A 17204-nucleotide genomic window follows, 5' to 3' on the forward strand; every position below is an offset into this window, starting at 1 on the left:
CAGAGACCGGGTTTATCCAGTTTTGTCACCATGTTCAATATGATTAAGATCAGGAGACTGTGCAGGCCACACTCCTTGACCTTTTTGCAGGTATGCTTGGGGTTATTGTTTTGCTGAAAGATGATGTGAGGATTGAGACCATAATCCTGCAGGGTGTTCAGCAGCTCATCCTTCAAAATCTGAAGGTAAAGGTCTTCATCCATCCTATCATCAATTCTAGCAGTATAACCAACTCCCTCCCAAGCCATACAGCCCCAAATCATCATGGAACATCCTCCAAACTTAACAGTTCCCTGTACTAATCTATCACTGAGCCCCTCATCTGGCTTTTTAAACACCTACTTGTGTCCATCTGACCCCAGGCAACTGATTTTGGTCTCTTCAGAATATACACCCTTCTTCCAATCCTCCACAGTCCAGTCCTTGTGAGCATGAGCAAATTCCAACCTAGCCTTACAATGCTTGGCAGAGAGAAGAGGGTGTTTCCGCTTGGCCACAGCCTTCATGCCAGTCTTTTTCAAGTGCTGGTAGACAGTGTTTGGGGAGAGAGGTTGGTTGATGATATTGGTAAGAGCTTTGGTGATCTGGACAGCATTTTCTGCCTTGCGAGTGGAGATGAGATGCATAGCATGGCAGACATTGGCAGGAGAAAGCTTAGATGGACGACCTCCAACAGACTTCTGGAGCTCAGAACGCTCCTTGGAGCAAAGTCTAGAGATGGTAAAGACATAGACACCAGTGGTAGAGGTAATAAAGTGAGTAGTTTGACCTGCATCAAGGAGGTTAAAAATCCGGTTCTTTGAGTAGGGATTTTATGATGATGGTGGTTGAGAATAAAGAAGTGTGTGAACTTTTTTAAACTTAGAAACAATGTCTATATATGTGTTTTTGTTTGTGGGACCAAAAAAAGCCAGATATTCTATCATATCATTGTGAGCTCTGCTTCCAACTCAAAAGTGGAAAAACCGTTGCAATGGTATTTTTTTTTTGAAACAGATATATCTTCACAGCCGCTGGGCCAAATCACATGACCTAGGAACCATTTTGCCATTTTGTAGCCAAGATCAAGTACTTTTGTCAACCCCACCAAAGCTGAACAAAGTTCCTACGCCTGTTGGCGGTGCACTTTGCACACCACGTTTATGCCAAACATTGCAACAGTTTTTGGAGTCACTGTATATACTACAGAATCATCCAGGTTTAGGGTGCCTGTGATAGAGGTAGGGGTCACGGTTGTGGAAGCTCTTAAGCTCTAGAGAAGGTGACAGAACTTTGCAAAAAAAAAATCAAAAAAAAAAGGTAAATATTGGCCTTACCATGAGAAAATACTAACAGCTTTTATCAATAATAGCCACCCAAGCCAAAGAAAGGATCCAGCATGAATACTGATGGTCTCCTGCTAGTGCCACAGATAGGCCCTATCTGCCTCCCTGGTATCATCCTAACCCCATCTTGAGCGAAGATATTGATACACTGTTGTAAGTTCAGATCCACTCAGTCAGCCTTTCCCCAGCAGATTGGACAACAGAGGCCTCAGTCAGCCTTTGTATAGCAAGACTAGACTGTCTATGCTCGGGAATATCAACAATTGCATGATCCCTGTAACAACCAAGAGTTATTTACTCCAGCGCACACAGGAACACACTATAAAGAAGATGATGGGGAGTGGTTACCCCTTAGGCTGCAGTGAGTTAGTTGTGCTAGACAACAGGAGGACTTGCTGAGTCCTTCCCCATGTATTGCTCTTGTATATATACTAAAATACATGAGGTACTGTACAATTGTAAATAAAGTTCAAAGTCCGATGTCTAGCATGTGACCTGTCACATGATGAGTCTAGACACTGGTCAGGTGATGTGTCACATGACTGGTCATGTGACTATGAAAAGTCCGAAAATGTAAAGTAAAGTAAATGGTGACATGACTGGTCATGTGACTTGGAAAATGAAAAGTACAAGTACAAAAAAGTGAAGCGTAAGTAGGTACTGGTATATCAATTGTAATAATTCTTCCCTGATTCACCTTTGCAGTCATCTACTAAACATCTGGGGCTTGTTTCACCTGCATCTGCATTGATCTGCCGCCATCTGCGCATTGATGCCTGTTCCCCCTGATCAATTGCCCATCTCATTTACCTATACTGTCCCGATAACCGGTCAGCCTCCAGTCTCAGGAGGAAGCGCATATGTATTGTCAGGTGAAGTTCCCTCCCACAATGATATGATCAAATGCAACAGTCATCTGGGTTCCTTTTTCATTAAAAGTAGTCTACAAAATTCTAACTACCATTCTAGCCAGTTGTTCCGACAAAAACAGTCAACAAAGCACATTGCACAACAAATCCTCTTGCATGTTTGCCTCCTATGCCTACACCTGCCAAAGTGAAATTAATTTCCCTCTGCACTGACACCTCCTGCAGCTGCAAATGTGGCGGCTACAACAGCGAATCAAAATTGCAGAAATATGGAGGTTCTTCCCAGCAAGGGGACAATAGTGGAGCACTTACCGGAGCACACTGAAGAAGCACTTCATCATCCTCACTGAACATGCTATGCCCTCTTCAGCAGAGAAAATAGCAGCCACCAAGAAAATCCTAGGTGAAATAGCAACCATACATGGCATTCATAAGTCATTATTTGCCACTATCAAATACTACTGACCTGGCATTTGTAGGAGGGACAATTTCAATCCCGAGAGAGTCTACTGAACATGTGGTTTCCATGGTCACCAAATTGCGCTATCTGTGGAAGCAAAATGCTTCCTTTTGCTTCAATAACTGTTGAGATCAACTTCAGACTTCGTCCCCCTTTAGATAGCGGTTTGGATCTGAAGATTTTCAAGTCCTCAGCAATCAAACACATTGTTGACAAGAAGACAACAGTGTTCCTTCACAAAATGGACACCCAGGGGAACATTGTTGCCTTCTTCACCCACCCAGCAATCCCTAACTTGATCTGGACCATGTTTTAAAAGTGCGCAGAAATGCTAGGCCATGTTCTTGCTGAGGATTTCTGAAATGCACCCAACAAATAGTGAAACTAAGTGAAACTCAGCCGCTGCCCAAGAGGCTATAGAAACAACTTTATTATTTACCTAAGTGAAACCACAATAGATGTTAGTTTAAGGTGATCTCTAATAAATGTAATGTAACATACCTCAGCCGCTGCCCAAGAGGCTATATAAATGACTGAGGTATTTCTATACTAAACCCCCTACTACTTATGGTGGGAGGTGCTACTCGCTACAGTATAATGACTCCTAGGAGTACAATTGTGCTCCTAGGAGAACAATGGTTACTCCATGGAGTGGTGGCTATGCTCCATGGAGAACAATGGCTGCTTCGGCAGAGACCGGGTTTATCCGGTTTTGTCACTCCCACTCGAGTGCAACCGTAGTCCCTAGCTTTAGAGAATTTCCAGTGTTTTTCATGAGTGAGGGGTTTAGTGAGAATGTCTGCAACCATATCTCCTGTAGGAATGTATCTGATTACTATACTGCCTCTCCCTTTGATACTAAGTCATCTTGGATAAAATGATATTTCCGTTGAATGTGTTTTGTGCGAGCACGGAACTGTGGATCTCGTGTAAGAATAATAGCTGCTTGATTGTCACAGTGTAATGTTGTAGATCCATTTTGAGCATGTCCAATTTCTTCAAAAAATGTCCGAAGCCATGCAAGGTGTTGTCCAGCATTGCTCAATCCAATGTACTCTGACTCCATGGAGGATAAAGCGACCATGCTTTGTTTTTTGCTTGTTCAGGAGATTGTTCCTCGGATAGTGATAAAGACAAACCCTGATGTTGATCGAGACATGTCTGGGTCTCCAGACCAATCTGCATCTGAATATCCATAGAAATCCATGTCCATGGAGACATCTGTGCCATCATATCGTAGTTCCATGTCCCTGGTTGCTTTCAGATATCGGAGGACACATTTTGCAGCTTCCCAGTGATGGCTCCTTGGAGCTGAGCTATGCCTGCTTATATTCCAACAATGTAGGCAATGTCTGGGCGGGTTTTGAGCATGGCATACATGAGGGAGCCTACAATTGAGAGGTATGACACTTGACACCCTTCAATATGCATCTCGTGTTGCACAATATCTTCCCCTGGAGCATTTGCAAGGAGTTTTGATCCATGGGCCATTGGTGTCCATACTGGTTTGCAGTTCTTCATTCCAGTACGCTCCAGGACTGTGTCAATGTATTGGCGTTGCAATAGGGATATTGTTTTGTTTGAACAATCATGTTGGATTTCTATTCCGAGGATGTATTTTGCTTCTCCAAGGTCCCGCATTTTGAATATGGATTCGAGTTTGGCTTTTGTGATATCCATGAATTTCCGGGATGAAGCTCCTAGGAGGAGGTGATCTACATAGACAACAACAAAGCATATTTGTTTGTTGTCCCGGAATACATAGAGACATGTTTCTGCATTTAGCCTTGTGAAACCGAGCTCCTGGAGCTTGCGATCAAAAGTTTTGTTCCATGTACGACCAGCTTGTTTTAACCCGTAGATGGATTTCTTCAATCTCCAGCAGTATCCAGGTTGGATAGGGACACCCCCTGGAGGAAGCATGTACAGTTCTTCTTCAAGTTCTCCATTGAGATAAGCTATGGATACATCCATTTGATCAAGTTCTAGGTCGTACTTTGCTGCCAGGGCTAGAATAATTCAGATTGACTCTAAGTTTGCAACCAGAGCAAAAACCTCCTGGTAATCAATCCCCTCCCTTTGAGTAAAACCTCGTGCAACAATCCAGAGTTTGTATCTCTCAAAGTTTCCGTTTTGATCAAACTTGATCCGGAACACAGGCTTTGATGTAATGGGTTTTACTCCCTTCGGAAGCGGAATAGTATCATATACTGCATTAGTATTGAGACTTAGGAGTTCCTCCTCCAAGGCAGACTTCCATAATTCTCCATCCGGACGTGATAAGGCTTCCTTTAGTGTCCTTGGAAGGTCTGTGTTAGATGAACCAGTACTTGCTATTCCAGCAAAGAATGTCTCCTCTGTATCAGATGTTTCTCCATGGACCTTAGGAGTGTTAAGTTTCTCCATGGAGTTGTCATGCTGCTCTTTTTGAGACTGTTCCTCATCTAGAGTCCTTTGATAATCTCGGTTTTTGTCTGCAGGACAGGTCTGGCGACTGCTTCTGCATACTCCTAGGACTTCAGCAGGCATGACTGCTCTTTTAGGAACTTGTGCAGGTACTCTAGGGAGTAGACACATTTGTGTGTGTGTTGCCCCACTCACTCCTGAGGGTGTTAAACCACTCCTCGGAGGCATTGGGTAACCCCCTGGAGGTGTTGGATGACTCCTCAGAGGTGTTGTATGCCTTCCAAAAGCTGATCCAATGGACAGGCTGTCTAGCTGTATTCGGACTTTTTCCACATCAGCTAGCTGTATGTTGAGGGGCTGTCCTCCCACTGACTGTGACTCTACTTTGGGTTTCCGTTCTGAAGATAGCCAGTGTTCAGGTCTTGGTTGTAGAGACTGTTGTGGAGGGTGTCTTAGCTTATCAGGTGCTCCAACTGCTCTTGGAACGTCTCCACGGAGGTATTGCCCCACTGCTCTTGGAACATCTCCTTGGAGATGTGGTTCCATTTGCAATTCATTTGGATCTCGGATCCGAGGGTCAGGATCATCCTCCTCCAATGTTTTTTGGTCTGGATAGTGAGCATTCCCTGGAATGAGTCCCTCCCACTGATCTGTGCTAGTGTCTGTGTTCCAGGGAGCAGTGTCATCCTTTTGTACCTTTCCGGATTCATTGCATTTTGTTCTGGAGTATCTGCACCTGTAGTTTCTTGGATGACACCATCTCCTCGGAGTTGATTTTTGAATGCATTGCCATTATATTCTCCTCCCCCATTGCTCTGGAGGAATTCTGCGTACAGTGGAGTGAAGTTTTCTTCTCCCAAATGAGTCCGGAAGAATGTTTGGACATCTTCTTTCCATTGCTTGTATCGTTCCAGTGCCTCGCTTTTATGTTTTAGGAAATATATCCATGGAAATTTGGAAAAATCATCTACAATGATAATCCAGTACCAAAAACCCTCCCTGGAAGTTGGTTTGATTGGTCCTCCAACATCTGTGTGCACAATTTGTATGGGGCACTTGGCTCAGTTTCCTCCAGTGGACTTGAAAGGTAATTTCTTCATCTTTCCTAAAGTGCAAGGTTCACAAAACTCCGGGGTTCCGGTAAGGGTGTCTATGTCCTGGAGCTGTCCTTTTGTAACCATTTGTTGCAAGTGGTCCATTCCAATGTATCCCATTTTCCTGTGCAATAAATTTACATCTACTGCTGCAAAAGCTGACTCCGGGTTGATTTCGGGTTTTGCTTGGATGTGATAAAGTCCTCGCTTGTGTAACGCAGTGAGGATAAGTTCCTCCTTTTGCCGAACTTCACAAGTGTTTGACCCTGCTGGAAAAAGTGATGCTAACCCCGTTTTGGACAATTTGTGGGCAGAAACGAGTGCTAAAGTGAAGTTTGGCACAACTAAGACATTTGACAGTACAATATTGTAGTCCTTTTTGCCAACAGTTGCTTGTAGGATTACTGTTCCAATGCCAATGGCATTTACAGAGGATTCATCCCCAAAACTGATTGTCCTTGGAGGATGCAGAACATGGTATGTTCCTGGCTCAAACCAGGAGTGGTGAGGGACCATATGGGATGTTGCTCCGGAGTCAATAATAATTGTTGTTTTGGTCTTATCGGGTTCTAACACAAGGTAAGCTTAAATGTGTTTAGCAAGGGGCTTGGAAATATGCACATGATCCAATGCAATATGACTTTGTTCCTCCTCGGAGTCAGATCTGGATGATTGCTCCGCTGTATTTTCCTTTCCCTTCTTCCTTTGACCTTTTTCAGCTGACTGAAGTGTTTAACACTCCGAGGTGTTGTGTGATTTGGCTTTGTGGAAGTTACACCATTTCTCCTCGGATTTGAGTGCTGATTCGGAACCTCCAGGGCCTTCCCTGACTGTCGTGCAACTTCTGCAGTGATCCGGATCTCAACTGCATCAAAGGTAAGTTTATTTTCTTCAATCATGTTGATTACTGATGACTGAAATATTTTTCACTCAGGAGTGCATGGGAGAGATTTGAGAAGAGCAAAAGCCATGAGTTTGGTATCAACTCCTAGTTTCATTCCGGAGAGGTGTGAATCAATTGTCCGGATTTTTGCAATGTGGTCCTGGATAGGTGATGTCCCATCCCAGGACAATTTGGTGAGTTGCTGGAATGAATAGAAGGCCGAGGCAATGTTGGACGTTTGATGGAGTGAGACAAGTTTATCAAATAACTCCTTGGAGCTGGTGAGGTCTCCAGTGCTCATTAAGAGGGCATCAGAGATGTGGTTCTGGATGATTCCATGTGCCTTCTCATCCTTAAGTATCCAGGTGATCTCAGGATTCTCTGAGGAGGTAGGGTTTCCTGGTGAGGGCTTAAGCTCCTCTCCAGTAACAACCCGGAGAACTTTTTCCCGACATAGCTTTGAGATGATCCGGAGTTTCCATATCTGAAAATTGTTGGGTCCAGTGAGAACTGGACATGCAGATGTATCGCATGCTGTGGTCATGGTTCTGAGGTTGCCGTTTCAAATAAGAATTATTTCCTGCGTACCTTTTGCGCACCAGCGCTCATAACCTAATAAACCTAAGTGAAACTCAGCCGCTGCCCAAGAGGCTATAGAAACAACTATATTATTTACCTAAGTGAAACTACAATAGATGTTAGTTTAAGGTGATCTCTAATAAATGTAATGTAACATACCTCAGCCGCTGCCCGAGAGGCTATAGAAACGACTGAGGTATTCCTATACTAAACCCCCTACTACTTATAGTCGGAGGTGCTACTCGCTACAGTATAATGACTCCTAGGAGAACAATGGTTACTCCATGGAGAACAATGGCTGCTTCGGCAGAGACCGGGTTTATCCGGTTTTGTCAGCTTGGTTTTTGGTGAGTCTGATACTAGCAGCGGCATGTTCAGTCAATACTTATGTTTGGTTTTGAACAGTGTATCTCTTCAAGCGGTGTAGCAAAAGTGAGTGAGCCAAAGTGAGTAATTGGAGTGGATGATGTGGCTGACAAAATTTTGTACTTCTCTGCCACCGCTTTAAGGACTGGACTTGACTTGTTTTCTATGCTTACCTGTGCACATTGAGGTGAGTTATGTTTTTTTTTCCATCCTATCTGCTCATCCTTTAAGCCTACATATAATTTCACTAATTAAATTACAGAATATATCTGATTTATGGACCACCAGCTTTCTCATTCTATCAAGCCTTGGTCACGACTACCTAAAGGCACACCGCATCAGAAAAAGCCGTCAAAGAATGTCTCAAATTCTCGCATGCGTGGTAATGTGACTCTGGAGGCTAGAGTAGACAAGATAAAAGAGGACCTGTGTTCTCTCCCAGAGCTGATTCACAAGCATTTCAAGACATGGTCGAATGGAGCCCATGATTTTCAACTCAAGTACATGAATACCCTGGCATTAGGCACTGATGTAGTCTTACATGCAGCCACTGGTTCTGGGAAGAGCATGTGAGTGCCTTTGCATTGCCAAAGTTGTGTTTTTTAGGTCTTATTTCTGACAGGTGGCCACCTTCAAGGATGAGTTTGCCTTACAGGCAACAGCAATCCACAGTGTGGGGGGTGGATGCTCATGTCAGGTCATGAATGTCAGTAGCAATGGAATTTTCCTGTTACATTATTGGCTTACATTGGCCACAGGACATAGTAAACGGGACTTGGCAGGTCATGATTGTATCGCCCAAAATGATACAATCTAGGTGTTTCATGAGCAATGTACTATGTATCACAACTCAATGGGATCCGCACCCGTGTACAGTGATTCTGGACCTTCTGGGCATGCAACCAATCAGTATGCTTTCCAAGTACGCCTTGGTAGCTTAGTTGGTAAAGCACCAGACCATGAAAGCTGGAGTCCCAGGTTCAAGCCCTGGCCAATGCATGTTTTCTCATACTATAAACAAATGTCATAATTTGTCACTATGCAAGCCTAAATTTGGATCACAATGCTTGAACGTCTTTGTGGACAAAGCTCACTGTGTATCACTCTGGGGTGCTTCATTTTGCAAGAAATATGGCTGTTTAGGTATTATAAGGCATTTCCTGCCTAGGCATGTGCCCATGATAGCCGTGAGCACAACACTTGACAAAACTGGATAAACCCGGTCTCTGCTGAAGCAGCCATTGCTCTCCTAGGAGTCATTATACTATAGCGAGTAGCACCTCCAACTATAAGTAGTGGGGGGTTTAGTATAGAAATACCTCAGTCATTTATATAGCCTCTTGGGCAGTGGCTGAGGTATATTACATTACATTTATTAGAGATCACCTTAAACTAACATCCATTGTAGTTTCACATATATAAATAATATAGTTGTTTCTATAGCCTCTTGGGCAGCGGCTGAGTTTCACATAGTTTTATTAACACTGACTACTTGTGTATGTGACAACATAATCTAAAAGCTCAATATGAATCCAGCAAGTTATCTTTTTGTCAATGTGGGTAATGACCGTCCCTCGGTAGTTTAAGTGGTCAGAATCATGCAACATCCTATGAACTCCTTCAAGGACCTGGATTTTGAGATTCCTCTGAGTATGACCACACCCTTGGACATACCAAAAACATTCATCTCTTCAGCCCCACCACAGTTACTACAACTGCCAACTCATGGGCTGACAATGGTCATAGTTCTGTCCCAAAACCACCCTCCTCACAGTGCCCATCCATATGATCCATTCCCTACCCACCTTCCAATGTCATCTGCTCCTCAAATCCTTCAGTTCAATGTGAGCCATAGTATGCGTCAACAGGTGCATCAAGCTCCGGTTTGGATGGATCCTCCCCGCACCTCTCGTCATCCATCACGCATTTGCCCACCGGCTCTCACAACAGCTGCATCTCTGTATTGACAAATGTCGCCATCCCACCATGCGGTTTGACCGTCGCAACTTTCCCATTTGTTGACAGCTTTTATGTATCAAAACCAGCTACCGTACACTTCTCAGTTTCTGCCTCATCACCTGGCAACTCCTCCTCTCCGTTACCAGCCTGTACATGGTCCAAGTAGTAGTTTCTCAGAGAACGGCAAGAGCACTTACAAGTACCAAGCAGATGGCATTTAATGTACTAGAATACTGTGGTAGATACATGGGAACTAAATACAGTGTAAAAAAATTGGTTTGTTCGTCGTATCCGACAGTGACCAACTTAGTTTTGAAAATTTGTGAAAAAAGTCTACATATGAAAATGTAACGCGCCGACTATTCCCGAATATGATTCCTGCCGATTGCCCCACAGGTCTCTCGCTGTCCACGCACGCTCCTTCCATGCGGATTCCAACCCCTACGCTCGTTTAACATTCGTTTAACATTTCGTTCCATATGGACCTTTCATAGCCGTTATTTGTTTGCCCCAACCTGTCCACGTAGTAGTGATAAATAGCACTGTAATCGATAGAGACAGGTAGCCTTGAAACAACCACGACTTACACCAGTTCTTTCAAAGGTTCGATACTCAGTGGGGCGTTAGCGTTACGCAAACGTCACAGAAAAACGGCCAGCTAATCATAAAAGCCTTTTTTCATATGTCAACTTGGAGAACAATGTTTGTGCTCGCCGTCGTCGACAGCGACTATGAACTCGACTCAAAAAATCAAAAAAATCTATTAACATAAAATATTCTACTAATTACAGAATTGGTTTTTTGTATATCAACTTTTTGACCTTTTTTCATGCTCACCGTCGTTGACAGTGACGACGAACTAGACTCAAAAAAATTCGAAAATAATCTATTAACATCAAATATTCTACTAGTTACAGAAATGGTTTTTTGTATATCAACTTATTGACCTTTTTTTGACTACTTTTGAGTCCCCACAATGAAGTCCCCACTTCATCTTTGGTGGGGAATTCTCCCTCCCTCACAAAATGGCGACGAGTGGTCCCAGCCTGCTCGCAAGCTCGCAAATTCATATCGGCAAATATGATAAGTGCGAGCTAGCCGAGCAGGTTGGGGACGAGCCTAGCATACATTATGTAATGTCTGTAATCAGGGTATTTACAAGATATGATCGACTGTCATCACTATATTGAATAAGGTCAGCAAGGGAGACTATAATCAGGGTACAATGTGTTTATCCAGTCTTACAATATTTTGTACCTTTTGTGAAGTTTAACCGGTTATCCATCGGATTTCAAGACCGTATTTGGGCATGCAGAATCCCGGAATTATAAATCGGACTTACACAATATATAAGGACATCCCACGATCAGTTGTATTCGCTGATGGGCACTTGGGTGAATAGCGTTCAGTTTTGCAACAAGTTCCCTAATGAACTATAAGGATGGGCTACACTCGGTCCAGGGCGTTGTGCGGGGCATTCGACATTCGCTTCGTGCGAAACACTACTCGGAACAAACTGTATTGGACACGACCGCCAGAGCTCAGGTAATTTTCCTTATCTTTCTCTTCTTCCGTTCGCTTTCAAACCAAAAAATGATTTATCCTTCAGCTCAAAATCTCACAAATCGATTCCCGAACGCCAATTTCTCCTTCCCTAATTGATTCCTTCCATCGCCGACATGATTATTTGCGAATATCACTCACAGAGAGATGCAATTTACGTTGTTAGTTATATCATTCCCCATTTCTCCCTTGGGTCTTATCTTGGTCTCAGGCTTTTATTGCATGCCCAATGAAGGTGTCGAGCTATCGCCACCACAGCACCTACTGACGGACAGCGAAGTCATTCGACTAGCAACTTTATTCGTTAAGGGTGGTGTAACGAAGATTCGTTTGACTGGCGGAGAACCGACAATTAGAAAAGGTATCATTGAAATTATAGGTGAATAGTTAGTTCCATTTGGCTTCGAGTAACGTGCTGACATGAACTGTAGGTCGTCTAGATGAGCTGCGTGTACATGGTCTGAAATCGATAGGGATGACCACTAACGGTCTCATACTCCACCGGCGTCTGCCCGAGTTCGTTGCGAATGGACTTACACATATCAATCTGAGGTATTTGCTGTCGTATTGAAATTGGTCTTTACCTAATCTATCCCTAAGCTTGGATACTATGGATCCTTTCAAGTTTGAAATCATGACTCGACGCCGCGGACATGAAGCTGTCCTTCGCTCTCTTGAAGCCGCCCTATTATCCCCCGATCTAGTATCTGTAAAGTTAAATGTAGTTGTCATGAAAGGTCTGAATGATCATGAAGTGGTTGACTTCGTGGAAATGACCAAAGGCCACAATCTTTCGGTTCGTTTCATCGAATTTATGCCTTTTACAGGTGAGTGGTAGATCTGATTTTTCGGGGTTCAATGCCAATTGTCTATTAGGTAATAAATGGGATAAGGCAAAGATGGTACCATCGTCAGAATTGCTAGCCAATATTGCAAATCGTTATCCAGACATTGCTCGAGCCCCTGGTAAAATTAATGATACCGCTCGCTCATGGAAAATTCCAGGCTATCGTGGCAGTATCGGGTTCATCAGTAGCATGTCGGACCACTTCTGTGCTTCTTGCAACCGTCTCCGTTTAACTGCGGACGGTCAAATAAAGGTAGCGTTTTTATATGTTCCATAGCTCCTCGAAAATAAGTTGATAGGTACTGGCTATAGGTGTGTTTATTCGATGCAAAAGAAATATCTCTTCGAGATGAAATGCGAGGAGGAGCAAGTGATACTGAGTTACTCCAGCTCATTAGTAGCGCAGTCCGAGGCAAGAAGGAGAAACATGCTGGGATGGAGGATATTGATGTTGTCACAAATCGACCGATGACTCTCATTGGAGGTTGAGTCCATTCTCCTTTTCTAACATGTGTAGCTCTAGTAAACAACTTCCGTTATACCATTCGGTACTCAATGGATGCTCTACTTGCTTTTAGGTGTCATCTCCGATAAGCGCAAACTTCCAACTTTGTCTTCACTACGAAAAAAACATATGTTACCCTATTTTTCTCTTTCAAGCGTTACGTCATCCTATCATATTCATTGTCGAATGAATTCTTCTGTTGCCAGTGACCCGATATCCCCCTTGACCCATATCGACGTTACCGGCCGGCCTTGCATGGTGGATGTGGGGGATAAACAGCCTTCAAAGCGCATAGCCGCGGCCACTGGTCGTATTTACATTCCTAAGACCGCTTATGATCTTGTGTCGCCAAGCAATCCAAATGGTAGTGACTCAAACATTTCAGTTGGATACGAGTCAACAATGGTCAAGGCCCGGTCGAAAGGGGATGTTCTTACCGTAGCGCAGTTGGCTGCAATGATGGGATGCAAGCGAACGGCCGACCTGATCCCGCTTTGCCATCCTCTATCTTTGTCGCACATCTCCGTCACGCTAGCCGTAGAATCTCACAATAGGGATGGGTTGCTACCACAACGTCATCAAGTTGTGGATAATGTCAGTTACAGTATCAAATGTGATGCCACAGTATCCTGTGAGGGGAAGACTGGTGTCGAGATGGAGGCTCTGACTGCTGTATCCGTCGGGCTTCTAACGGTATGGGATATGCTGAAGGCAGTTGCGGGGAAGGAAATGATGATCGGAGATATATGTGTTACACACAAGGAAGGTGGGAAAGGTGATAACTTTGAAAGACAGTACAAGGGGAACAAGAGTAGTTAATAGTAGGGGTCGTCGCATGGTGCGGACTCAAACCTTGCTTGTAGCTGTTATTCTCTCGTTCGTTTGATACTTTGCCGTAGTACTTGTATTGTACTATCTGAGTGAATTCCTGTCCTAAAAAGAACATTAGGGGATATGTCTTAGAAATAAATGGGGATTAGCTCAAAAATGACACTGGACCCTTAGATCTAGTCCAATCCTAGCTGCATAGATGGCACAGGCATCCAGGCAGGTGATGACATTGAGTTTGTTGACAAAACCGGATAAACCCGGTCTCTGCCGAAGCAGCCATTGTTCTCCATGGAGTAACCATTGTTCTCCATGGAGTAACCATTGTTCTCCATGGAGTAACCATTGTTCTCCATGGAGTAACCATTGTTCTCCTAGGAGTCATTATACTGTAGCGAGTAGCACCTCCGACTATAAGTAGTAGGGGGTTTAGTATAGGAATACCTCAGTCGTTTCTATAGCCTCTCGGGCAGCGGCTGAGGTATGTTACATTACATTTATTAGAGATCACCTTAAACTAACATCTATTGTAGTTTCACTTAGGTAAATAATATAGTTGTTTCTATAGCCTCTTGGGCAGCGGCTGAGTTTCACTTAGGTTTATTAGGTTATGAGCGCTGGTGCGCAAAAGGTACGCAGGAAATAATTCTTATTTGAAACGGCAACCTCAGAACCATGACCACAGCATGCGATACATCTGCATGTCCAGTTCTCACTGGACCCAACAATTTTCAGATATGGAAACTCCGGATCATCTCAAAGCTATGTCGGGAAAAAGTTCTCCGGGTTGTTACTGGAGAGGAGCTTAAGCCCTCACCAGGAAACCCTACCTCCTCAGAGAATCCTGAGATCACCTGGATACTTAAGGATGAGAAGGCACATGGAATCATCCAGAACCACATCTCTGATGCCCTCTTAATGAGCACTGGAGACCTCACCAGCTCCAAGGAGTTATTTGATAAACTTGTCTCACTCCATCAAACGTCCAACATTGCCTCGGCCTTCTATTCATTCCAGCAACTCACCAAATTGTCCTGGGATGGGACATCACCTATCCAGGACCACATTGCAAAAATCCGGACAATTGATTCACACCTCTCCGGAATGAAACTAGGAGTTGATACCAAACTCATGGCTTTTGCTCTTCTCAAATCTCTCCCATGCACTCCTGAGTGAAAAATATTTCAGTCATCAGTAATCAACATGATTGAAGAAAATAAACTTATTACTATAGGTGCTACTATAGCTCTTATAGTACTATAGGCATCAGGAAAATCACCTTGGCAATATAGCAGAGGCATTACTAAAAATGCTACTATAGCTCTCATAGTACTATAAGTTTGAGCACATATAGCATCAGTATAATATTATATAGCCAGCCAAGGCATTATAATGGCTTATAGCTCTAATATCCTATATAGCTGTTAAGACCATAGTTCATATTTATACCTTTATCCAAGTATAAGTTGTGACAATGTGCAAAAATAATGACAAGTCCATGAAAGGTCAATATATTACACATGTATAGTATATTTTGTAAGCCTTTATGGTGTAGTGGATAAATGTGTGGTATATGGCTGTAGATTGATTGGTCAGCACACAAGTAGACCAACAGGTTGAGAGTTCAAACCTTGTGTGTGATTATTTTTTTAAACCAGCCACAAACTCTCTCATAGCTCATATAGTCAGCTATATGCTATAAGTGCTATAAGGGGCTATAGCCAACTATAAGAGTACTATAAGAGAACATTATTCCTGAATAGACGTTGGGGTTTATATTGCAGCTATGATCACTATGGCAGCTATATTTGCAACTATAGTACTATCAGAGTGTTTTTCCTGATGTGGTAGGTTGTACCATTATTCCTTTGAGTTGTAGCCTTTGAAGTTGTGCTCCAGTGCCCCAAGATTGTATCTTATTGGTGTTGACACAGCATCTGGATTTAAGGATATGGTGCTATTGATTGTGTGGGAACCCAAATTTGACAGGACAATACTGGAAACTGGTGCATGGTCAACTGGCTGAGCTGGATGTGATACTTCGTTATTCTTGCCAATTTCAGAATTGTTGTCACTTTGGACATCTAATACTGCCAAGGCCAGCTCAATTTTGTTTGTATAGTCCCCATGCACTTTTTGGACTATAGCCAGTACCTTGCTCGAGGAGGAAATGTAAGCATTGATCATCTGGTATGTTTCCTTGATATATCTAGTGCCACCTTTCATTGCAAGGATTTGTTTGTAGGCATGGAATATATTAAAATACTAGATGTGGGATACCGCACCCTTCCCATCATGTGGGAATTCATCATCAGGTGAAGCCAAAAACACGGCCTGTAGCACAGAATGAAAATGACAATAAATGATCTGACTGGATAGTAATAAGGTATATATAACAACGGCACCCCACACAGAACTTGATGTATTGCAGAAACAATGTGAGCATGTGGTATTAAAGTTACTTTTATGTCCTACTTTTGCAACAATTAAGTTTTTGAAGACATATTTTATATCAATCTTGAAGTTCAGGAAGAGTACTGGTGGGAACGTGGGGTATTTATCATCCTTCCTGTTATTGTTTATACCCAGCAATACTTTCAATTCTGGCACTGTTGTCCGTATTTGAAATATCTGAGTGACCATTACCAAGCTTCTTCAAGGACTAATAGATCCTTCTATTAGAGACAAAAACAGTCATGCATTAATACTGGTGCATAGATGTACTATGTTTCCAAAGTGATGACTGTCCTTTATCAAGCAATAAAGATGCTTGGGAATGAACTCATATATTTCAATAATTTGTGCCTGTTCCTCCGCAAGTGGATGCATAGTGCTCCGCTGAATCAGGGTGTGGATCATCTTGCTGCTGCTTTCTGAAAAACAAGGTATTCACATGCATGTTGACCATGATTCCATACATTTTGGCCTCCCTGGCTATTTTTATGTTGTGAGTTGAGATCTCCTTTGGCACTGTGTTGGTTCAATGTTCTAGTTGATTTCACTTCATTGTTGCATTGGCCCTCTGCAATTCCCTGTTTTTATTATAAAGGTTGGCCATCTGAAGTTGCATTGCTTTTACAGCCTGTCACAGTCAATATAGTACAAGCTTGAAGGTCAAAATCTACTAGCTCTAGAATTTCAATATTCACTTACCTCCTTGTACTCTGTAAAAAACAAATTATCCCTCACAAATGGTTTGGTGAGAGATGTTCTATTTTCATTGCCACTATCAGACTTGCTTGACAACACTTAATCTGACTCCATATTTTCTGAATCAGATGAAGAGCCTTGAGCCATGTTGTAGATGCTGGACAAGGTAGTGGGGGATAGAAAGCAAAAATTTACCAACATGTTGTCTACGCACCATGCAAAGAATTGGACAACGTGTTTTGCTTTTACGTGAAGATATTACTAGATAAAGTGTAGGCATTCAGGGACAAAGCAAACTTGGGCTGCCTCACCCCATAGTAGGAGATAAAGTGCAATTTGCTTCGGTGACTTTGTGCTTGTGGTGTGAGGA

The 17204-nt window shown here is 43.0% G+C and overlaps 1 protein-coding gene across 1 annotated transcript; it reads left to right on the forward strand.

Moving 5' to 3' along the window:
• Positions 1 to 11319: 11319 nt before the first annotated feature.
• Positions 11320 to 13675, forward strand: SERLADRAFT_359008 (uncharacterized protein; the record flags this gene model as incomplete). Its single annotated transcript, XM_007312451.1, has 8 exons — positions 11320 to 11486; positions 11551 to 11665; positions 11716 to 11883; positions 11936 to 12056; positions 12105 to 12331; positions 12381 to 12604; positions 12664 to 12835; positions 12930 to 13675. The coding sequence occupies 8 exons, from the start codon at positions 11370 to 11372 to the stop codon at positions 13673 to 13675; spliced, it is 1890 nt and encodes a 629-aa protein (XP_007312513.1).
• Between the last annotated feature and the right edge of the window lie 3529 nt (positions 13676 to 17204).

This window comes from Serpula lacrymans (genome assembly GCF_000218685.1).
Source record: "Serpula lacrymans var. lacrymans S7.9 unplaced genomic scaffold SERLAscaffold_1, whole genome shotgun sequence".
Taxonomy (NCBI): Eukaryota; Fungi; Basidiomycota; class Agaricomycetes; order Boletales; family Serpulaceae; genus Serpula; species Serpula lacrymans.